Source organism: Anolis carolinensis, chromosome 1 (assembly GCF_035594765.1).
Source record: "Anolis carolinensis isolate JA03-04 chromosome 1, rAnoCar3.1.pri, whole genome shotgun sequence".
NCBI lineage: Eukaryota > Metazoa > Chordata > Lepidosauria > Squamata > Dactyloidae > Anolis > Anolis carolinensis.
This window is the reverse complement of record NC_085841.1, coordinates 185,828,847-185,853,533: the sequence shown is the minus strand read 5'-3', so window position 1 is coordinate 185,853,533 and position 24,687 is coordinate 185,828,847. Positions and strand designations below refer to the sequence as shown.

Below are 24,687 nucleotides of genomic sequence, written 5' to 3'. Positions count from 1 at the left end.
ATCTGCGTTAAATCCTAAAAGTAATGGTCAACTGATATAGAAACATCATCAACACTGATGTAACATGATCTAAATGAGTACCAATGTTGTAGCTCAGAAAGCAGCAGATGGTTTTTTGGATGTTTCAGAGGATGAGGGGATTGATGGGTTTCAAAGTGAGGAGTCTGGTAGTGATCAGAGAGTACTGCAGGCAGATGAGGCCGATGTTTTGGATCCCTGTGTATGTTCCCTGATAACAGAAAGTGAAAGTTCAAATTCCCTTGTGAAACGGCATTGGGCCTATGGGGAGTTTTCTCAGGAAACTAGATTAGGTCTGAGAAGGCAAAGATATATTCTCCGAGATAAGACCTTGAAGGCCCGGGGTGTTTAGCGTGATTTCATGGGCACCTGGACGGGCTTAAATTAGGTGTTTGGGCTTCAAGCTTCTCAGAAAAGACAACACTGCCACAAAAGATGGCTTTCTTGTCTTGGCTCTCAAGTTCATGATTCAAGTTTCCTGTTCTGGTTCATGCCTTTGTTCCTTTGAGGGTTTGCCTTGGAAAAAGTTCCTATTTCCCTGTTTATGGATTTATGTTTGAAGTACTGCTGTGGGTTTTGGTTCTCTTGACTTTATGTACATTGTCCTTTTTGTATTTTCCATTCTACTGACCCTTTTGGAAATGACTTTTCCCCCTTTTTACCTTTCTTTAATAAACATTTTTAGATAGTACTACTGGTGTGATGCAGGGTAAAAAAGTGTTTCAGTGCTAGATTGCAACAGCCAAAAATATAATCTCAATAGCAGAATGCTGGCGACCAGAAAATGGAAACACAGCCAAAGAATATAATGAGGATGGGAAATTACCAAGGAATGAACACATAAGTATTAGAAGAAGAAGAAGCAGATTCAGTTCTGGTAATATTATAACTAAAAAGAGAGATAAGACTTTGCCTTTCTATATTTTGCTCTTGGTTCAACCCTAATCCAACTGAAAGAAAACATTTGTACAGACTAGCCTGGAAGGCAAGGGAAGATCACAGGAATACCAAAATAAAAATATTCCTGTGCCTTTTTACCCCCATTTCTTCAGTGAATAGCAGAACTGTGAGACCTTTGTTATGGCAAATTTTAGAAGGGCAAACTAGGTTCAATCTGCCGAAGGCAGCAAGAAGCAGGTCATCTCATGGTCTCTTGAAAAAATACGAAAGGACTGATTGTGGGTGACGCAAATTCAGGATACTGTCAAAAGACACTTCTCCCTGTAGATTTGTGATTCACAGTATAAAATATGCAGCGACTGTATTTTCATAGCTATGGAAATGACAGCATCAATCATACTGCTGAAGGTTCATTCACCTACTCAAAAGGGCAGCCAAAATGATCAAGTAGAGAAAGCACCTCTCCAGGAGGAAAGATTACATTCCTTGGGGCTATTTATTATTGAAGAAAAAGGTGACTAAGGGCAGACATGAGAGAATTAAATAAAAGTATGAATAATGCTGAGAAAGGAATGTTTGGATCTGAGTCTGCATCAGGAGCACCGTACCAAACCAGGTAGCAGTTATGAAGATAATAAAGATGAGGCAACAGTGCTGACATAAAAGGGTTTACTGATGTTTTGAGGGATTCAAAAATGGAAACCCAGTAAGAATATAATGTAGATGAGAAATGACAAGAGTCTAACTGTTCTCTCCATCACGTGTGCCTTCTAGACAGAAGGATTTCACATAGAGTCATTTCACATAGTGCTAAACAGAATGGGGGGGGGGGGACAAGATACAATCTTGCGTAGTTCTCCAGAGCCATGTAGACATCCCCTCAGAATCAAATGGGACCCCAATAACCCTCCAGTCCAGGGCTCCTCAAACCTTTTAAGCCGAGGACTGGTTCATGGTCCCTCAGACTGTTGGAAGCCGGACTATAATTTGAAAACATGAACAAATTCCTATGCACACTGCACAGATCTCACTTGTAGTGCAAAAAACCGTGAAAGAACAATACAATATTGAAAATGAAGAACAATTTTAACCAATGGGAAGAGTGGGCCTGCTTCTGGATAATGAAACAGTCAAGTTAACTAGTATTGTTGTTGCTGTTGTGTGCCTTCAAGTCTTTTCAGACTTAGGGCTACTCTAAGTCTAAAGTTTAGTGTGGGGGTTGGGTAAATGACCTTTTAGGGCCACATCCAACCAGCGAGCCGTAGTTTGAGGACCTCTGCTCTAGTCCCTGCCAATGAAGGAATCCACCTCTAAAGGACCACTGAAAGATAGGCACCTTATCTCTATGTTAAAATTTATAATGAAGGACAGCCTGCTATCTTTCAAGGGAGTCTATTCCACAGTCAAACAGCTCTTACCATCAGGAAGACAGAATCATAGAATTGATCACAGAGGTGGGACTGCAGCTAGCATAGCATCATGATCCCCTCCAAAGCAAAACCCAGGAATGCGATTCAAAAGGACACCACAGGGTCAACAGTACCAAAAGCTGTAGAGAGATCCATACAAAAGGCTCCTACCACCCCATACATTGACCTTGTAAACTATGCTATTATGTAAAACTATTTTGGTTCCTGGGTTATAAATGACATTTCCTAATTGGTTCTAGCATAAAAACACTGAAAATTTTTATTAACCTGAAAAAACTTTGTTTTGGCGGGATACCTTGCAGCACATTTTGCTCTACCCTGTTTCCCTGAAAATAAGACATCCCCAAAAAATAAGGCCTAGTAGAAGTTTTGCTGAATTGTTAAATATAAGGCCTCCCCCGAAAGTAAGACCTAGCAAAGTTTTTGTTTGGAAGCATGCCCGGCACCTGCCAAACAAAACACCATAGCATGCAGGATTGGTAAATGTACATAATAATAATAATAATAATAATAATAATAATAACAACAACAACAATAATAATTTTATTTTTATACCCCGCCTCCATCTCCCCAGAGGGACTTGGGGCGGCTTACATACCGGTTGTATATGGAAATAATGGTAGTAACAAGAAATTCTTGATAGGAGTCACAGTTTGTCTGGTTTAGTTATATTGGTTTGTGATGACAACTACTGTACAGTATAGAATCAATGTTCATTTGAATATGAATTCTTCTTAATGGAAAAATAAGACATCCCCTGAAAATAAGACTTAGCGCATCTTTGGGAGTAAAAAATAATTTAAGACACTGTCTTATTTTCAGGGAAACACAGTAGTTTTTCCATCAATATCTCAGAGAGTCTCACCCAATTCAACATAGTTTGTGGCAGCCACAAAAACGAAGTTTCTGGAGGGTAACAACTACTTTCAAAGGAAGTTCCACACAATTAAACAGGTAATAAATCCTTCAAACCAGGAACAGAAAATGTTTCAAATTCTGTTACATATTGTTATTCATCAGTGTGATTTAGGCCCCTTCTACACTGCCATATAAAATCCAAATTATTTGCTTTGAACTGGTTTATATGGCAGTGTAGACTCATATAATCCAGTTCAAAGAAGGGGCTTAAGGCTTTTCTTTCCCCCCAATCAAGGACAAATTCCTGGCTAGAATGAATTTAATTGCAGGCCTACAAAATTGAGAGTCATAAAAAGCTTTGTAAAAATGGATGTTTGCATTCTACATCCAAAAATTATCTTTTTTCATCGCAGACCTGAAATGAGATTTTACAATCCTAGTTTAACTTGAGGAAGGCCTTCAACTACTCTTGTGTAAGTTAGGCCAGAACTATAAATGATCTCTTATCTTATTCTCAAACACAAGAATGAGAAATGATCAATACTTTCCTCTTCTCTTTCAAGAAAGCAGAAGCCCCGAGGAGCTGCTTACATCTTTTCAGCCAACAATCCACTCCATATGAAGAGACATCTGGCGCAAAAATGCAGAAAACTCAACCAAAAAAGAGTGCTCATGCTGGAGGCAAGACATTTTGCAGTCAGATTTCTCACTGACCATTCTGATGTGTCAAGAGGGATTGGCAATAAATAAACCACTGCCAACTATTCAGTAAGAGTTGTTCATATCAGACACTTACATACTTATATTAAACACAAGGGGATATTTATTAGGGATTTTCCCCCTAGGAGAGGTGAAACCATTGCCTCTTTAAGCTCAGCATTAATGCCCTCCAGGGTCAACGGATACAATTAGTTCAGGTCCCTCACTATGGGTTTTGTGGTGAGGAAAAAAGTTTTGTTTTCTCCTTCTCTTTTCACAATCAGTTCCTGAATTTCCTGGTGCTTCTGTTATCATTACTAATTTTATGTCTTACTTTAGGAACGGAATACAAATACGTGGGACTGAAACGTTAAATCTCCCTCAAACGCATGCACACAGAATGACATTTGTGTAATTATCTACGTTTTATTACTTACTAGCTAAGGTACCCGGCAATGCCCGGGTTAGGCAATTTAGTAAGGATAAACACTAGAAAAAGTCATTGTTTGTTTTTTGGATTTTATGAAAGGGCTTATTAGAAAATGCATAAGGATATGAGTGGCCTGCAAGTCCCATCAACCTCTGTATTTCCCCCCAAACCCCGCCAGTATGCGTTGTAGCTCAGCAAGCAGCTGAGGATTTTTCTGATATTTCTGAGGATGAAGGCGTTGATGGGTTTCAGAGTGATGAGTCTGTCCATGCTAGGAGAGAACTGCAGCCAGATGAGGTAGATGTTTTGGATTCCAGTACCCATTCCCAGGCAACAGGGGAAATAAGGGAAAGTGGAAGTCCCATGTCCCCTGGGAAACGGCCTTCATCTGATGGGGAATTTTCAAGAGAAGCTAGATTAGGCTTGAGAAGGGAGGGAGTGAAAAATAGACACTCTGACAGGATCAGTGAGAAGACTTTGAAGCCCAGGTGCCTTAGGCATAACCTCATGACTTAAAGTGTGTGGGCTTTAGGCCTTCAGAGGAGACAACACTGTCTTACGGATGGCTTTCCTGACTCAGCTCTCAAGTTCATGATTCAAGTATCCTGTCTTTGCCTATGCTGTTTGCCTATGTTCTTTGAAGGAATTGCCTTGGAATAAGTTCCTGTTTTCCTGCCTATGGATTTATGTCTGAATGACTGCTGTGGATGGCTCTCTGGAATTTATGGACTTAGACATTTTTGGATTACTGCTATTTTGTATTCTCTAGTCTTCTGCCCTTTGGGGAAATGCCCTTTTTGCTATTTGTGCCTGCTTTTCTAATAAACTTTTGCAGTTAGTACTACTGGACTCTGGTGTGGTGCTGGATGAAAAGGTGTTCCAGGGCTAGAGTGCAACAATATGTGAAGTAGTCATGAAAGGGGTACTGCAACACCCACTGTCCCGTGTCCAACCGCCCAAAACCCCACCAGGACTTAAAGATGGTCATGGGGGGTATGTGTGCCAAGTTTCATCCAAATCCATGACTAGTGGGGTATGCAATAGTCTTGGGATGAGGGTGAAGGTACTGTGTGCCAAGTTTGGTTCAGATCCGTTGTTGGCAGCGGTTACAGTGTTCTCTGGAAATGATGGCTATCTTGGAAAATATACTCATATATATCTATATATACAAAAATGTTCTGATAATTTTTCCCTTCACTTAAACAACAAAACTATATGACCAAATCACATCAAACTTGGCCACAAAAGATATAGCCATCCGGTCTGTGTTTTTACATCAAAAAAACAAGAAAAATAAAGTCCTAATTAGAGGGAGAGGAATAACTGTTTTTTCCAATTGCTGCCAGTTAGAAGGCTAAGCTCCGCTCAGTCTCCTAGCAACCCACTCAGCCATTTAATGATGCCCAGGGCCTCTTCAATCAGGCCTCTTCCACACTGCCTATAAGATACAGATTATCTGATTTGAACTGGATTATATGGCAGTGTAGACTCAAGGCCCTTCCACACAGCTATGTTACCCATTTATAATCTTATATTATCTGCTTTGAACTGGATTATCTTGAGTCCACACTGCCATATAATCCATTTCAGTGTGCATTTTATACAGCTGTGTAGAAGGAGCCTCATATAATCCAGTTCTGAGCAGATAGTATAAGATTATAAATATACAGTAGTCTCACTTATCCAACATAAACACCCCGGCAGAACGTTGGATAAGCAAATATGCTGGATAATAAGAAGAGATTAAGGAAAAGTCTATTAAACGTCAAATTACGTTATGATTTTACAAAATAAGCACCAAAACAACATGTTATACAACAAATTTGACAGAAAAAGTAGTTCAGTGTGCGGTGATGCTATGTAGTAATTACTGTATTTACGAATTTAGCACAAAACATCACAATGTATTGAAAATATTGACTACAAAAACATTGACTACTAAAAGGCCAACTGCGTTGGATAATCCAGAACATTGGATAAGCAAATGTTGGATAAGTGAGACTCTACTATGAAATAATTACTGTGGTATAATAATACAGAACAATATAATCTCTAAAACCAGGACAGTAAATAAAGAGCAACATTTTGAAAATAGGGAAATTGGGATTTCCAAAAAGGAAACAATCAGGGCCAGCTAACACTTCCCAACAAAGGATTCTCCCAGGCGGGAAGCAAACAGTCTTTGAAGCTGCAAGGCCATTAAATGCTAATCAAGGTGGCTAATTGCAGCATTCATACCTGCCACACTGAGACTATTAATTGCTATTCAAACTGGCCAACCAAGGATTCTGCAAGGTAGAAGCGGCCAGGCTTGCAAGCAGCAAGGCTATTCAGTGCTATTCAACCTGGCCAATCAAGATTTCCCCTAGATAGAAAACCTCCAAGCTCTGAAGCCACAAGACTACTCTGTCCCATACAACCAGGCCTAGAAAGGATGCCCTATGTAGAAAGTGGCCAGGCTTTTAAGCTGCAAGACTATTCAGTGCAGTTCAAGCTGGCCAAACAAGGATTCCCCTACTAAGGAAGTAGCCAGGCTTCAAAGCGGCTCTTTGATTGAGGGTGCTACTCCTACTACTCCAGAAAATGGCCAGGCTTTGAGGTTGCAAGGCTATTCACTGCTATTCCACCTGGCCAACAAATGATTCCCATAAGCCACAGCAATGCATGGCCAGGCAAAGCTATAGATATACAGATATATAGGTATACTAGCTGTGCCCGGCCACGCGTTGCTGTGGCGAAGTATGGTGGTATGGGAAATAAACTATTGAGGAATTGGTGGTAGTTAAGGTAAAGGGTAAAGGTTCTACCTTACCATTAAGTCCATTATAAATGGGTAATATAGCTGTATGGAAGGGCCTTGAGTCTACACTTCCATATAATCCAGTTAAAATCAGATAATCTGTATTTTATAGGCAGTGGGGAAGAGGCCTAAGTGAGGTCCAACTCTGCCTGTCCCCTGGGCTGAGTGGGTTGCTAGGAGACCAAGTGGGCGGAGCTTAGCCTTCTAACTGGCAGCAATTGGATAAAAACAATTCTTCCTCTCCCTCTAATTAGGACCTTATTTTTTGTTTTCTTTTTGTTGTATGAACGTTGAGGCATGGATGATGGGTTGTGCTGCCAAGTTTAGTGTTTTTGGGATGTGTAGTTTTGTTGTTTTGTCCTAGGCCGAAATTTCATTACCCTTTTATATATATAGACAAGCTGTGCCCGGCCACGCGTTGCTGTGGCGAAGTATGGTGGTATGGGAAATAAAGTATTGAGGAATTGGTGGTAGTTAAGGTGAAGGGTAAAGGTTTTCCCCTGACATTAAGTCCAGTCATGTCTGACTCTGGAGGTTGGTGCTCATCTCCATTTCTAAGCCGAAGAGCCGGCGTTGTCCGTAGACTCCTCTAAGGTCATGTGGGATGACTACATGGAACGGCGTTACCTTCCTGCCGGAGCAGTACCTATTGATGCACTCACATTTGCATGTTTTCGAACTTCTGGGTTGGCAGAAGCTGGAGCTAACAGTGGGGGCTCTCTCCACTCCCCCAATTCAAACCTGTGGCCTTTCAGTCCAGAAGTTCAGCAGCTCAGCGCTTTAACACGCTGTGCCATCGGGGGTATTATTTCCTAAAGGTTGTGAATATACAATATTTCTGATTGGTTTTTTTTGTTTGTTGGAGGCAAGTATGAATGCTACAATTAGGAAAAATGATTAGGATGTAATGGCCTTGCAGCTTTAAAGCCTGGCTGTTTCCTCCCTGAGTGAATTTTTTGTTGGGAGGTGTTAGCTGGCCCTGATTGTTTCCTGTCTGGAATTCCCTTGTTTTCAGAGTGGTGTTGTTTGCGATATTTTATGTGCTTCTACTGTCTGTGGCCCTGAGAAAACAGGATTTGCCAGACTTTGATGATGGGAATACTTTGTTGGGAGGTGTTAGCTGGCCCTGATTGTTTCCTGTCTGGAATTCCCTTGTTTATTTACTGTCCTGGTTTTAGAGATTATATTGTTCTGCATTATTCTATCCCAGTAATTATTTCATATTAAAGAAGAATCTCACTTATCCAACATTCGCTTATACAATGTTCTGGATTATCCAACGCAGTCTGCCTTTTCATAATCAATGCTTTTGTAGTCAGTGTTTTAAATTCATTGTGATATTTTAGTGGTAAATTTGTAAATACAGTACAGTAGAGTCTCACTTATCCAACATAAACGGGCCGGCAGAACGTTGGATAAGCGAATATGTTGGATAATGAGGAATTAAGGATAACCCTATTAAACATCAAATTAAGTTATGATTTTACAAATTAAGCACCAAAACATCATGTTAGACAACAAATTTGTCAGAAAAAGTAGTTCAGTACACAGTAATGCTATATAGTAATTACTGTATTTATGAATTTAGCACCAAAATATCACGATATATTGAAAGCATTGACTACAAAAATGCGTTGGATATTCCAGAACGTTGGATAAGCGAGTGTTGGATAAGTGAGACTCTACTGTAAATACTACATAGCATTACTGCGCATAGAACTACTTTTTCTGTCAAATTTGTTGTATAATATGATGTTTTGGTGCTTAATTTGTATAACGATTACCTAATTTGATGTTTAATTGGCTTTTCCTGAATCCCTTCTTATTATCCAACATATTCACTTATCCTGCCGGCCTGTTTACGTTGGATAAGTGAGACTCTACTGTATATTTCTAATTTTATATTATCTGCTCAGAACTGGATTATCTGAGGCCCCTTCTTCACAGCTGTATAAAATGTACACTGAAGTGGATTATATGGTAGTGTGGAGTAAAGATAATCCAGTGCAAAGCAGATAATATAAGATTATAAATGGGTTATATAGCTGTGTGGAAGGGCCTTGAGTCTACACTGCCATATAATCCAGTGTAAATTAGATAATCTGTGGAAGAAGTCTAAATGAGGCCTTAATCTGCCTGTCCCCTAACTGAAACCTGGCTGTCCCTTGGTTGCTAGGCAACCAAGTGGGCAGAGAGTAGCCCTCTAAACTGGCAGCAATTGGATAAAAACAATTATTACTCTCCCTCTAATTAGGACTTTATTTTTCTTTTCTTTTTGTTGTATCAACCTTGAGGCGTGGATGATGGGTTGTGTTGTCAAATTTTGAGGCTGGGGGGCCTGTACTTTTGTTGTTTTGTGAATTGCCGTGATGCCATCACTCTTTTATATATATAGATAAACAGAGAACCTGGGATATATAGATTCAATTATTATTATGTTTTCTATGTTTTATTACTGGTATGTATTTATGCATTTATTCAATTAATTTATATGCCACCACTCCTAGGAAAGGCCACAGCTGTGCAGGAAGAGCAATACTATTTTTGGAATTGCTCTTGGGTCCCATCCATCTTCATCTGGTCTTGCTTCTTTCTGAAATCTAGACATCCAGCTTTGCCCTGGCCGGCAATAAAAAGCACAGTGCAGAGGGATCTAAGGCTGGATCTACACTGCTATGTAATCCAATTTATCAAAGCAAATAATCCAGATTATTTGCTTTGAACTGGACTATATGGCAGTGTAGACTCATATATTCTAGCTCAAAGCAGATAATGTGGATTATCTGCCATAGAGTCTCAACCAATTCAACATGGTTTATAACAGCCACAAAAATGAAATTTCTGAAGTATAACAACTACTTGTAATTTGGGAGAATTTGAGCAGGGCCTGCTTATTATCTATTTATTTAACTAGGAAATGCCCACTTTTACACAACCATTAAAGATACAAGGGCTAGCTCCAGTAGCTGCCTTCCTCTCAGCCTTCTGGTATCACTTGGCAATAAAATCCGCGCACCTCTCATACTTTTACATTCAAATACACATAATCCACCAACCAAAGGTCTCCCAAGGCCGATTAAGGACCTTATCACATTGGGATATAATCCGTTTATATCAGTATACATCCCATATTTTTTAGGACTGGATGCATACTGTATTGAGACGGGATGCATACTCTCCTCATCACACCTGATTATTACAATTCTTATGATTTGAAAATATTGCACTTTGACTCATCACACCACGGATGGCTGGCTCATCCCAATCCATTCAAACGGCGCTTCAGCAATGGTAGAATCCATAGTATTTCAAAAAACATGATTTGAATTCTGTCTGCAAATAATCAATTTCTGTGACAAGGACGAATTCCAACAGAATACTGACGGAATGGGGCAAACGTCATGCAGTGGGACCCATTCAAAATCCTTCTCAAGCAGTCTCAGAAACAGTATTTCCTAATGTGATAAGGTCCTAAAAACAACAGAGGCTTCTATGCTACAATAAATGTGTAATTTTATATTGTTCCACACACTTCAGCTTTGCCAAGAAGAACACTCACATGTCCTGTTGGGGTTGATGTGCTGCTTCAGGAGATCAATGGACCCGAGGCTGATCACAAGCCGTCGCCCAAACCAGAAAGAGACCACGGGGCCATATTTCTCGTGGAGATGGACTTGGAACGCATGCAAGCTCCCACTAGTCATAATGTCTGGGAGGTTCCCGTCTCTGCAATGGAAACGAGAAAAGCAAATCTAAATACCTGTTTGCATAATCAGAAAAAGAAAAGTGGAAGGGGGCAAGTCCATCCCTCCTCAATCTCCCCAAATAGGCAGATGTTTGTCTCTGACGGAGCGAAGGGAAGCCAGCATGGGCTGGGCCTAATTTCATCTACCCGCCAGTCCTTTTTCCTGGTGTGTCATATTTTATCTAAATTTGTATGCCCAAGGGTACCAAAATGATCAAATTAACATTTTGTAACTTTCTATACTGCCATATAATCCAGAGTATATCAAAGCAATCCACATTATCTGTTTTGAACTGGATTTTATGAGTCTACACTACCATATAATCCAGTTCAAAGTAAATAATCTGGATTGTATATGCCAGTGTAGAAGGGGCCTTAATCAATTTTCGAATGGCAAGACAACACGTAGGTAATTCTTGTTGATTACATTGGTCTACTATGGTGAGGATAACTATATACAGCAACAATGGGGAACACAAGATCTTCCAAATTCTGCCAAAGTACAATTCCCATCATCTTTCACCCTCAACAATGTTGATGTTTCCATCCCTGATCTATGGTGTACCCTTCTATACACTGAAAGGCAAAGGACAAGAACCATATCTTAACTGGATGCATAATCCCATAGGGCATAGGCAACATATAGATTCCCTAGAAGCTTACTTTTCATCTGTTGGAGTAATTCCTGGGATGCCTGAGGCCTGCCTGGAAGACTAGGAAAGAAAGCAGCAATCAGATGACAACTCATTGAAGTATGAATCGATTATAACATGGCATTACATTCCAAACATTATTTAACTATTTACAGGACTAGACACCCTACTAAATGCAATATGGCCCCCATCTACACTGTCATATAAAACCCAGATTATATGCTTTGAACTGGATTATATGAGTCTACACTGTCATATAATCCAGTTCAAAGCAGATAATCTGGATTTTATATGTCATTGTAGAAGGGGCCATGGTTTAATGCATTGTTGCTCAAAATGATAGTTCCCCTACTCTGAAATTGGCTGCCAGTCCATGGTCATTTATAGGGAAAGAAATAATGGTTGCCAATGGGTACAAATATGGTGCTGGTTCCTAGCACATTAAAGGTGGGATAATTTCCAGTCTCACACATCATGGAGCCTGAGGCTGGATCTACACTGCCATCAAATCCAAATTATCAAAGTAGATAATCCATATTACCGGATTAAAGGTGTCTACACTGTCATATAATGCAGTTCAAATCAAATAATCTGCATTTTATATGGCAGTGTAGCTGGGGCCAGAGAGTATGATTTACCACTGTCACCCAGGGAGTTTCCATGGTCAAGCAGGGATTCGAACCGTGGTCCATAATCATAATCCAAAACATTTTACCTTGAATAGAGACAGTGTGCTTTTCAGTTATGTATTTAGGATGCAAACTTATACACTATTTGCAGGGCAATTCCTATAAGGCACTTACATCTATTTGTATTTTTTACTTGGGGACTTTATGGTTGCTCTTCTACTGAGCAGCCTAGGAGTCTTGCCTTGGCACCTCACTGGATGGATAAAACTTCAGGGGCAAATTTAACAAGGAATTGGTGGCTCCAAACTTGTTAGCTTTCCAAAGAAGCTGCTATCAATCTTTCCTTCCTGATGGTTCTGTGTTCAACAACTTTTCCTTCAGGTTTTATGTACAAGGTGTATGTGAAACATAGGAAGTTTGTGTTTGGATTTGGGCCCCATCTCCAAGGCTTCTCACTGTGTGTGCATGTATATATGTATGTATGCACATATATGTGTATTCCTGTAAAAAAAAATCCAGACTTTGATCCCAAGCATTTTGGGTAAGTAAGGGTTCCAGCAATCGTACAGGCTGAGTCTTAGGGCCCTTCCACACAGCCATATAACCCAGAATATCAAGGCAGAAAATCACCACAATATCTGCTTTGAACTGGGGACTCTTCCAGACAGGCCCTAGATCCCAGGATCTGATCCCAGGTTTTCAACTTTTAACTGGATTATAGGAGTCTGCATTGCCAAAAAATCTGGGATAAACAGAAAACCTGGGATCAGATCCTGAGATATACGTCCTGTCCAGAAGCGCCCCCAATTCAAAGCAAATATTGTGGGATTTTCTGCCTTGATATTCTGGGTTATATGGCTGTGTGGAAGGGGCCTAAGACTCAGCCTATATGATTGCTGGAAGTGTATTGAGACCTTGTTGTTTGCAATATCCAGTTCTGACTCCTGAGGCCACATCTACACTGTCATATAAAATCCAGATCTGAACTGGATTATATGGCAGTGTAGTTGGCCTTTTTTTTCCCCATCAACGTTGCCTCCGAAAAATCCTGCAAATCTCTTGGGAAGACAGATGGACAAATATCAGCGTGCTGGAAGAAGCAAAGCCCACCAGCATTGAAGCAATGCTCCTACGCCATCAACTCTGCTGGACTGGCCAAGTTGTCTGAATGCCCGATCATCGTCTCCCAAAGCAGTTGCTATACTCCCAACTCAGGAACGGGAAATGTAATGTCGGTGGGCAGGAAAAGAGATTGAAAGATGGGCTTAAAGTTAACCTCAAAAACTGTGGCATAGACACTGAGAACTGGGAAGCCCTGGAGCGCTCTAACTGGAGGTCAGCTGTGACCAGCAGTGCTGAGGAATTCGAAGAGGCACGAATGGAGCGTGCCAAGAGGAAGGCACGTCAAGCCAACTCTCAAGGGATGCATTCACATCAGGCATGTGGTAACTTGGGCCCTCCAGGTGTTTTGGACTCCAAACCCCACCATTCCTAACTGCCTCAGGCCCTTTCCTTTTCCTTAAGCGGCTGAGGGGGAAAAGGAAAGGGCCTGAGGCAGTTAGGAATGGTGGGGTTTGGAGTCCAAAACACCTGGAGGGCCCAAGTTACCACATATGCCCTCCTTGCACAGTGTGGCCTATTTCAGAAGGCCCCGTCCCCCCCAATCCTCCTGGTTTACCGGGTAGAGATAAAGCACGGCTCCCACCAGGAGGAGCAGGAAGGTGGCGGCGAAGATGGCGAAGTCCAGCATGGCGGAGGAGGGAGAGGGACAGCCGGTCAAGGCTGCAAAAGAGAGGAAGGCGGGAGCAATGGAGGAAGGAAGGGGCTGTGCATGCAGGCAGCCACGCCTCCCTCCTCCCAAGAGGCTGCTCCCAGGGAGGGAGGGAGGGAGGAAGAAGTGCCTTTTCTTGCTTTCGCTTCCCTTGCCTCCCTCCCTTCCGAGCTGGCTTCCCGGCGCCTCCTCCGGACTCGAGCCCCTCTCCCGATGCCCGCACGCCGCCGCCTCCTCCTGGCTTCCAACTCCACCCTCCATGGAGGAGGCTACCTCGACCACTGCCAGAGCCACATCCGCAGCTTCCTCGGCCAGTAAGAGCTCCCTTGACTCCACTCCGCCCCCAGTCCCATTAGATCAGGGCTTCAGCTCCCAGAAACCCCAGCCAGGTCCCTAGCCAGGAAAACATTCCAGAGGATTGAAACTTTTTTCCCCAAGGCAGTAACTCCTGACCTGGCACAGATCTCAACCAGGCCCTGAAATGACCATCATTGTGCTAGCGGGTTAAACCACTGAGCTGTTGAATTTGCTGACTAAAAGGTCGGCGGTTCGAATCCAGAGAGCGGAGTGAGCTCCCGCTGTTCGCCCCAGCTTCTGCCAACCTAGCAGTTCAAAAACATGCAAATGTGAGTAGATCAATAGGTACGGCTCCGGCAGGAAGGTAACAGCACTCCATGCAGTCATGCCAGCCACATGACCTTAGAGGTGTGAGCCCCAGCTTCTGCCAACCTAGCAGTTCAAAAACATGCAAATGTGAGTAGATCAATAGGTACGGCTCCGGCAGGAAGGTAACAGCACTCCATGCAGTCATGCCAGCCACATGACCTTAGAGGTGTGAGCCCCAGCTTCTGCCAACCTAGCAGTTCAAAAACATGCAAATGTGAGTAGATCAATAGGTACGGCTCCGGCAGGAAGGTAACAGCACTCCATGCAGTCATGCCAGCCACATGACCTTAGAGGTGTGAGCCCCAGCTTCTGCCAACCTAGCAGTTCAAAAACATGCAAATGTGAGTAGATAAATAGGTACGGCTCCGGCAGGAAGGTAACAGCGCTCCATGCAGTCATGCCGGCCACATGACCTTGGAGGTGTGAGCTCCAGCTTCTGCCAACCTAGCAGTTCAAAAACATGCAAATGTGAGTAGATCAATGGGTACGGCTCTGGCGGGAAGGTAACAGCACTCCATGCAGTCATGCTGGCCACATGACCTTAGAGGTGTGAGCTCCAGCTTCTGCCAACCTAGCAGTTCAAAAACATGCAAATGTGAGTAGATCAATAGGTACTGCTCTGGCGGGAAGGTAACAGCACTCCATGCAGTCATGCCGGCCACATGACCTAGGAGGTGTCTACGGATAATGCCGGCTCTTGGGCTTAGAAATGGAGATGAGCACCAACCCCCAGAGTCGGACACGATTAGACTTAATGTCAGGGGAAAAGCTTTACCTTTACCCATAAATGCCGCTTCCTAATTGGTTCTGTCATAGAAAACATGGGAAAAGTTTATTAAACTGCAAAACTTTGTTTTTGCGGGACGTCCTGCACACATTTTGCTCTAGTTTTTCAATGAATATCTCACTGAATCTCAACCAATTCGACACAGTTTGTGGCAGTCACAAAAAACAAAGTTTCTGGAGTAAAAGAGCTACTTTCAAAGTAAGTTCTGCACAATTAAACAGGAAATGACCCTTTCAAACCAGGAACATAATTTTTTTTCAAACGTTTGTTACCTAGTATAATTTGGACACAAATTTTGTCAATGTAGTCAAAGAAGAAAACAGAAGTACAGTAGAGTCTCACTTATCCAACATAAACAGGCCGGCAGAACGTTGGATAAGTGAATATGTTGGATAAGGAGAGATTAAGGACAAGCCTATTAAACATCAAATTAGGTTATGATTTTACAAATTAAGCACCCAAACATCGTGTTATACAACAAATTTGACAGAAAAAGTAGTTCAATATGCAGTAATACTACGTAGTAATTACTGTATTTACAAATTTAGCACCAAAATATCACGATGTATTGAAGACATTGACCACAAAAATGGCTTGGATAATCCAGAATGTTGGATAAGCGAATGTTGGATAAGTGAGACTCTACTATATGTGGGGATATCGCTCCTCCCATGCTTGTTTTCTTCTTTGACTTCCTTTGTAAAGTTTGTATAACTATGCTTTCTCAAATCTTTGTTAAAATGATTAATATTGGAAAAATAAGTATTAAAATTGTAAATTGTGAATAGTTATGTGTGGGTCTATAGGTGTCTAGCTTTGTAGTCAGGAATAGGCAAAATGACAGTATTGCTTTCCAAATAAGAAATACACCAGCAGCGAAATTTCCCTACAATCTTCATATTTCTAGCACCAATTTAAAACCTTGTCATAGAAGGATGCTGCCTGGTTGCAGACTTTGGTTAATGTTGTGACGTTGTTATCTTACCCAGGAATGTGAAGCGAGTTCTCTTCGTTCCTTATGCTCTGCACGACAGAAATGCCTATGCCAAGATGGCCAGGGAAAAGTTTGAAAGTTTAGGTAAGAAAGTTTGCCATTGATGGATCTGGAGCAGAAGAAGGGCACATAGGGCATGAGCGCCTAGCCATAAGCCTTTCTCTCCCGTCCTTTTGACATAAAAGAGCAGGCCCACACTCTGCCCTCTCCCCATTCTTAAGGTTTGAAACTACTGCCCCGACATGCTGCAAAATATCTTCTGTCTTGCTATTTTAATTACTGCAGAACTGGACACCCAGAGCTCGCCAATGCAACTCGATAAGCCCAAGATCCAGATCCTGAATAGCAGCCAAACCAGGCATTGATTGGGACCCTTTCACTCTGCTCAGTCACATCACTTTAATTCCACTTTAACTCCTATGATAGCATCCAAAGGACTCCTGGGATTTGCAGTTTAGGATGGGAAACTTATGACACTGTGGGTTAAATTGCTGAGCTACTGAACTTGCTGACCGAAAGGTCGGCGGTTCAAATCTGGGGAGCAGGATGAGCTCCCGCTGTTAGCTCCAGCTTCTGCCAACCTAGTTCAAAAACATACAAATGTGAGATCAATAGATACCGCTCCAGCGGGAAGGTAACAACGCTCTATGTTGTCATGCTGGCCATATGAACTTGGAGGCATCTACGGACAACACTGGCTCTTCAGCTTAGAAATGGAGATGAGCACCAATCCCCAGAGTTGGGCATAAATAGACTTAACATCGGGAAAAACCTTTACCTTTACTTATGCCCCATCTACACTGCCATATAATCCAGTTTCTGAATCCAGATAATCTGCGATGAACTGGATAATATGGTAGTGTAGACTCACATAATCCAGTTCAAAGCAGACAATCTGGATTCAGAAACTGAATTATATGGCAGTGTAGCTCCAACCTTAGAATTCTCAACCTCTGGTCCAAATTACAAATCGCAGGATTCTTCGGGATGCAGTTACGGAAGTTAAAGAGGAATGGAGGTGCTGTTGAAGAGGCTGAGGTTTTACAAATGTGAATTTTAGAAGAAGAAAGTTTTGAGAATGGATTAAAGAGAGGGGAAGGAGGGAGTGAAAAGGAATGAAGAGGTGTAAGAGGTGGAGACAGAGATCAAAATGACCTGAAAGAGATGGGAGGGGGGAAGCTCAAGAAAACTGTTTTGAAGAGAAAAAAAAACAGGATTGTTTTGGGACAGATTTGGAGAGCTGGGAGAAAAAAAAGTACAGTCAGGAAAGGGGGAAATGGTTTGTGTGTGTATATATACAATAGAGTCTCACTTATCCAAGCCTCGCTTATCCAAGCTTCTGGATAATCCAAGCCATTTTTGTAGTCAATGTTTTCAATATATCATGGTATTTTGGTGCTAAATTTGTAAATACAGTAATTACAACATAACATTACTGTGTATTGAACTACTTTTTCTGTCAAATGTGTTGTATAACATGATGTTTTGGTGCTTAATTTGTAAAATCATAACCTAATTTGATGTTGAATAGGCTTTTCCTTAAGCCCTCCTTATTATCCAAGATATTTGCTTATCCAAGCTTCTGCCGGCCCATTTAGCTTGGATAAGTGAGACTCTACTGTATATGTTTATTTTACTCTAACTCTGGTCTTCTATAAAACCCATAACACAGATAAGACTAGTGTACCCACCGGATACTGTTTTCCTGTGACTTAAACTATTGTATTTTAATCTTGTTTCTAATGTCTGATTGGAAATACATACTAGAGATTTTGAGGAACTGAGCCTCAACATTATCATTTTGCAATTAAATGGCCCTAGAATTCAGGAAGCTTAATAGACACGTGTGGTAGTTTGGATTCACTTTGATAGCTCACGTAATGGAGGTGAGCTGCAAGCCGGGTCTCCCTGCATTCAGTCTAAGTGACCTGAATAGGATGAAAAAACACGTCTCAGGAGGTTCTGGCAAGGGATAAGTAACAAGCATGGCAACGACTGGGTGCCATATTTTGCCATTCAGGTGGGACTTCTCTCTGATTTGAAGAGTTAGTTCCATGTTTAGAAACACACTGAACATCTAGAATTAAGTTGACCATAATGAATCAGTGTGCCAGCCGAGCTTATTCTCTAACAATTGGAGAGAACATATTAATCAGTCCTGCAAAGTATTAAATCCATAAAAGTTAAACATGCAGATATGGAGGGCTGACTGTGTACTCCCAGGGCACTTCCACACAGCCATATAACCCAGAATGTCAAGGCAGAAAATCCCACAATATCTGCTTTGAACTGGGTTGTCCGAGTCCACACTGCTATATATTCCAGTTTAAAGCAGAAAATGTGGGATTTTATTCAGCTGTGTGGAAGAGACCCCAGATAACCTTCCTGAGTAGTTTCTCTTAACTGCCCTTTTCAAGCTAAAATATTGACCCTATGAAAGGGGACCCTCCAGCTTCATTAGTCTCTTGGTCCAGGATTCATTACAGCACTTCATTCTTGCCAGAGGATACTAATCCTGGCCTTCAAATGGTTTTCAAGTCCCTTGACAGTGCTCCACTTTACTTATTGATTGTTCTTGGGCTTCTCTTTTTCTTTTCTGTAGGCTATAAGTTAGACAGTATCCATGAGGCGCTCGATCCAGGAGAATCTGTAAGGAAAGCTGAAGCTATATTCATTGGTAAATATTAGCTCTTTGCTGATGACTTTGACCCAAGTTGCTCAATTGTCTTCCAGATAACACGATGTAATGCAATCTTTGTTCCTGGGTTATAAATGTCATTTCCTAATTGGTTCCATCATAAAGACTAGCTAACTAGGAATGATGGGAGTTACAGTCCAGCAACATCTGAAGGGCCAGACATTTACTATTCATGATGTAGCTGCTACCTCATGGGTAGCCAATGAAAACGAGACCTAGTTGCAACCTTATGCACATCAGAATGGAGGTAGAGATCCACAGAGCTGTCTTAGGGGTTGTTTACATGGATGAACAAAATTGTTCTTATCTCATATCCACTGTTGGCATAACACAGTGCTTTTGAGGATTAGAATCTAATTCAGTTGTTTTGTCATCACTGAGGGCTGAAATCTGAGTTTAAAAGATCAACCTTTTACCCTAGAATTTCTGAAAAATCTTACATTTCTGTTTTGTCAAGGTGCCATCGGCATCATCTTTTTCAAGGTGCATTTCTACGGATATGGTTGCCCATTATTTTTTGAAAGTATATTTGTCCAGACAATTGCATATCAGTATCACTATAGATCAGCATTTAAATACCAGCTTCTTTACCAAAGCTCTATTAAGACGTATGTAGGAGCACCCAGTGGCACAGCAAGTTAAACCGCTGAGCTGCTGAACCTGCTGACAGAAAGGTCAGCGGTTTGAATCTGGTGAGCAGGATGAGCTCTCACTGTTAGCCCCAGCTTCTACCAACCTAGCAGTTCGAAAACATGCAAATGTAAGTAAATCAATAGCAGGAATGTCACGGCGCTCCATGTAGTCATGCTGGCCATATGACTTTGGAGGCATCAACGGACAATACTTAGAAATGAAGATGAGTACCAACCCCCAGAGTTGGACACAACTAGACTTAATGTCAAGGGGAAACCTTTACCTTTATCTTATATATTTATTTATATATATATTTACACACTTAAGGAAGGGAAAATAACTGGAGCAGGCTTGACCATGTGGTTAGAAATAATGTTAAGTATAGCACATATGATCATTGTAGGACCACACTTGAACACCGTAGTGAGCTTGCACAGGGAAAACGTGTGCCTGGTAATGCCATTCTCATTTTAATTTAATAAGTATGTATCTGGTGTTAACGTGGTCACTGCAAACCAAAAAAATGCAAGTTGATTCAATTTTTTTTCCTTTGTAGACAACACTTTACGGCCAGGCCTCTTCTACACTCCCATATAATCCACTTCAAAGCAGATAATCTGGATTTTATATGGCTGTGTAGAAGGGGCCTTAGTCACCACCAACTGGGCCACTTGGCTGTATATTAGCAATGGCTCTTCATAGTCTTTATGTGGCGTTTCCTTCCATCTTTTGCATGCAAAAGCCCTGCCACTGAACTACAGATGAATAAGTCCTAATGAACTCAGTGGAACTTCTGAATACATATGGGATTGTGCTGTTAGTTTGCAGCCCTGTATACATGGGCACTATATTACCATCTAGTTTCATGAGTAGAGATATGCAAAAGATGCAATGCTAGCTCTTTTATCTAGACTATTTGGAATAGCCCTGCCCTGGAAAGGAGTATGGATGACCCTCTCATCTTTAGGCCTTGTAGGCTCTTACAAAGGAAAAGATAAACTAGGACAAACAGGATTCTCTCTTCCTGCAGGTGGTGGCAATACCTTTCGTCTCTTGAAAACTCTTTACGACCATGGTCTGGTACAGCCAATCAGGAAAAGAGTTCTTGAGGTAGTATGATCTAGTGTGCAAATAAAGTATGAAGGACATGAGTGGAACTTACCCCCAAAGTGTGGCCATTTTAATAAGTTGTAGAAATAATGCATTAAGTTAATCATGAATTCCAGCATGGGGGGGGGGGGGGTTGGACTAGATGGTCCTTGTGGCATCTTCCAACTCTGACTCAAAATCTGGGGGCACCTGATGTTATTTTCTAAATCAGGAGTGGAGAACATTTCGTCCTCCAGAAGCTGATGAGCATGCTTCAGCTTTACAAGAGCAGTTGGGGCTGGTAGCATTTGGAGTTCATCCAGGTCTGAAATACCATTGTTTTTTCAGTCTTGCTTTAAATACATTTCTGCATTCTGAAATGCATTCAGCCTTGCTTTAAAAAATATTGTGATCTGAGCATCTAGATCAACTGATATTCCTGTTTGCCAATCAGGGTGGCTTGCCCAGGTTTTCTCTGTTTCCACTTTTTATCCAACCCCCACATTTATAAAATCATGCACACTCACTTGAATATCATGCACCAGAAATGCATTTGAGGAAGTGGACTGTAAGCTAGGAATGCTCATTCTGAAATAACTTAGTGTTCCATTCTCTTTTTGTTTTTAATAAATGGGAAAAAGGAGTGTTGTGTGGATTCTGTTCTACTTTCAGTGGTCCAGGGAAGTAGGACTTTCTTCTCCATATCTTAAAAAGTATCAATTATCAGTGTAAAATCAACCTAGTAGCCTCCAAATGTGGTGAGCTCCAACTCTTACAATCTGCCACCATCATGGGAAAGGCTGTCACAATAGGTAACAAGGTCCGCTCTACACATCTTGTTACAAAAAGCAGCCTCTATGTATTACCATGAATATTCAAGCCAGTGAAGACAGTAGGAAGAGATGAAGTCCATAATACAGGTGGATAAACTCAAATAAGGAAGGCACAGCCCTATGTTTGCAAAACATGACTCATTGGGGAAGACACTGAGAAAAGCCAAAGGCAATCGAAAAAAGAGGAAGACCATACTACAAATTGATTGACTTAAACACAGAAGTCACAGCCCTGAGCTTGCATGACCTAAGCATGTCTGGTAATATCAGGATCTCATTCATGAAGTTTGCATAAGGCAAAGCTTACTTGACAGCATATAACAAAACAGTGGAAAAACAAACCAGGAATTGTGATAACCTGATTTATTAAGGCTCCTCTACACAGCCATATAAAATCCAGATTATCTGCTTTGAACTGGATTATATGGCAGTGTAGACTCTCACGATCCAGTTCAAAGCGGATAATCTGGATTATTTGATTTGATAATCTGGATTATATGGCAGTGTAGATCCAGCCTAAGGAGCTCTGTCTTACAGGATGGGGTCCCATACATAGGATCCAGTGCCGGAACCAATGTAGCAACAATCAGTATCAACACAACCAATGACATGCCAATCGTATACCCACCTTCTTTGCTGGCCCTTGGACTCGTTCCTTTCAACATCAATCCACATTATTTGGATCCAGATGTTAACAGCACCCACATGGGGGTAAGTATCAGATTCCTTTGTAACTGGCCAGTGGCTCTTGCTGGCTGGGATAAAGGGGTAGTAATTCCTCAGCATCTAAAGTGCCAGTGCTTCCCTACTCCCTCATTTCAGCAAACACAAATAATAGTTTAGACTCCAATATGTGCTACCACAAATCATGATTTAGTGTGGCATCTAAACAGAAGCAGCACGGAGTCCCTTAACATTAGGGTGGTAAAGCAAAGAGACTCTGTGGGGTATCCAGTTGGTAAATATGTTACTTGCAGCTATGATGAAGTCCATAGCATTTTCCTTGATTAAAATAACTATTATTACTACAAAGCAAATAATAAAAACAGTCCTGATAATCTCTATATTTCCTTCAACAAGACCAGAAGCATTTTGCGTAAGGGGAAGGAATCTTAACTAAAGGCTTATCTGTCCCCATTCATCCAGTGTAGTCCCATATTAGATCCCCCTGTGAATCCATGTTTACAGTACATCGTTTTTAAAGGGCAGGTCTGTTTATCTCATTTGTATCAGCATAATAAGTAACAGACACTCAGGTACCAGTATACATGATTCCCAGGGGTAGATGAGAAAATTTGAAATAGGTTATATCCATAATCTATATCAGAACAAGCTATATTTGATATTTGGAATATTTTATTTTAAAGTCCTAACTCCTGGTAACCTTTTACCATTGTTGCAGGAAACCCGTGAAAAAAGGATTCAGCAATACCATGAGGAGCCAAACACCCCACCAGTATTGGTGAGTCAGATCTTTTCATTCAGGATACTAGACCCATTTCTGCTCCCAGATAACTGTTCTTGATACGTATTCATTTGAAACAGACCACAAAGCTGTGTTTTCCTTCACTGTTGCAGAATTAATGTTGCTGATTGTTTAATGCCTAAATTATGGGAATGTGTTGAGTTGGCTTTGCACCTACGGACAGAGCAAATGTGATTGGAGGGATTATAAAATGGTCAATAAACAGATGGCAGCAGGGTTAATCAGGATGATGAACATGTGGCTGGCCAGATGTTGATGGCCTACAATTCCTATCATACAAAGATGGGGCCGGTGGACATTCACAGTTCAGCAATGTCCAAAGGATGTCAAGTTGCTCATTTCTGATATGTGCAATGCTTTTCTCCTTAAATATGTATACAATGCGAAGCAGGTGAGCAGAAGACATGGCACTCTGTAATTATGGGTATTTAAGAACCCAAGAAGCTATATGGTGAGTTGGGCCATTGATTGGCAGCAGCTTTCCATGTCAGAGAATGAGTCCTTCCTTTTCTCCATGCTTGGGATTGAGCATCACTTCTTTCATATGCAAAGCATGGCTTAAGCACAGAGCTAAATGACCTACCTCAACATAGTTAAATCGAAACCTGAAACTGACAATCAATTTGACAATTCAAAGATATTGTTCAACCTATGCTGCTCTCTTCCCAACATACCCACCACTTATTAACTGTGGTCTGATGAGTGAACAAGAACTATGTTCCAACTTAACTCTAGGTGAAAAGTATCTGCCCTGTGTCTTGGGAGGAGTAACGTTCTTGTAGGTAGTTCTTTCCATATTTTAACTGCACACTTTGTTCCTCTCCCATGGAGGGTTTACGTGAAGGATGCCTTTTACTTGTGGAAGGAGAGAAAGCCACCTTGCAAGGAAAGACGGGGGCTCGGCTGTTTGTGAGGTAAAAGAAGAAAACCATTACATTTCACCAATTGTGCATGCAATCCTTAAACAAGGTACTAATGATAAATGTTGTTAATACCGTGTTGTTGTTTTTATAGGGGGGCCACCCCAACAGAATATGAGCCTGGAACAGATTTAAGTTTTCTGTTGCATGAAGGTCCCGAAAAGTTATAATGTTTTTTGAAAAGACCGCAACACAGCAATAATTCAAGCAGCAGCTATGCAACAGAGTGAGAACTGCGAGTGCACAAATCCAGGAGCTACTGGCATCCCAGAACTGAGCTTAGTAAATGGTTCCAGGATTAATCTGTACTTTCTCATAGCACATTCACTGGGAAAGATACTCAGTCAGCTCTGGAAAAAAAAAGACATAGTAATAAAAAATGCTGTAAGAGCATACAGTGTATTTCCCTCTCATTATTTCTTAGCTACTCCATGGTGAAAGGGTTTCCAAATCTGAGTTTAGTGGAGGAAGAGATCAGCCAGAGCAAGATCTGCCCGATACTCTACTTCCCACTCATCTGAAAAAACAATAATCTGTAAAATAATAAAACATTATAATGGCCCAACTTCCAACACTCTCATTGGGAAGAAGAAAGGAACACCCTCATTTTTTGTTTGGGAATTCTAATTTTGCCTGAAGGAGAAGAAA

General features: G+C 41.3%; 2 protein-coding genes across 3 annotated transcripts in view; one reads left to right on the top strand and one right to left on the bottom strand.

Annotated features, from left to right (window-relative positions):
- The window catches only part of LOC100567010 (cytochrome P450 20A1), a 43,401-nt gene extending 29,207 nt beyond the window's left edge, over nucleotides 1–14,194 (bottom strand). For both annotated transcript variants that reach the window (XR_010000681.1, XM_003223540.4), the window contains exons 1-3: nucleotides 13,841–14,194; nucleotides 11,544–11,593; nucleotides 10,695–10,861 (exon numbers count right to left, since the gene is read on the bottom strand). Coding sequence is in view for 1 of the 2 variants with exons in the window: in XM_003223540.4 (XP_003223588.4) it covers nucleotides 10,695–10,861; nucleotides 11,544–11,593; nucleotides 13,841–14,194 (571 nt within the window). In the remaining variant the exon portion in view is untranslated. The remainder of the gene's footprint in view (nucleotides 1–10,694; nucleotides 10,862–11,543; nucleotides 11,594–13,840) is intronic.
- LOC100567209 (alpha-aspartyl dipeptidase) lies at nucleotides 14,114–24,432 on the top strand. The gene is made up of 8 exons (XM_016995153.2): nucleotides 14,114–14,247; nucleotides 16,376–16,464; nucleotides 18,983–19,057; nucleotides 20,742–20,821; nucleotides 22,171–22,344; nucleotides 23,036–23,095; nucleotides 23,951–24,033; nucleotides 24,134–24,432. Exons 1-8 carry the CDS (start codon nucleotides 14,147–14,149, stop codon nucleotides 24,207–24,209), a joined length of 738 nt encoding a protein of 245 aa, XP_016850642.2. The 5' UTR covers nucleotides 14,114–14,146; the 3' UTR covers nucleotides 24,210–24,432.
- Nucleotides 24,433–24,687: the final 255 nt, after the last annotated feature.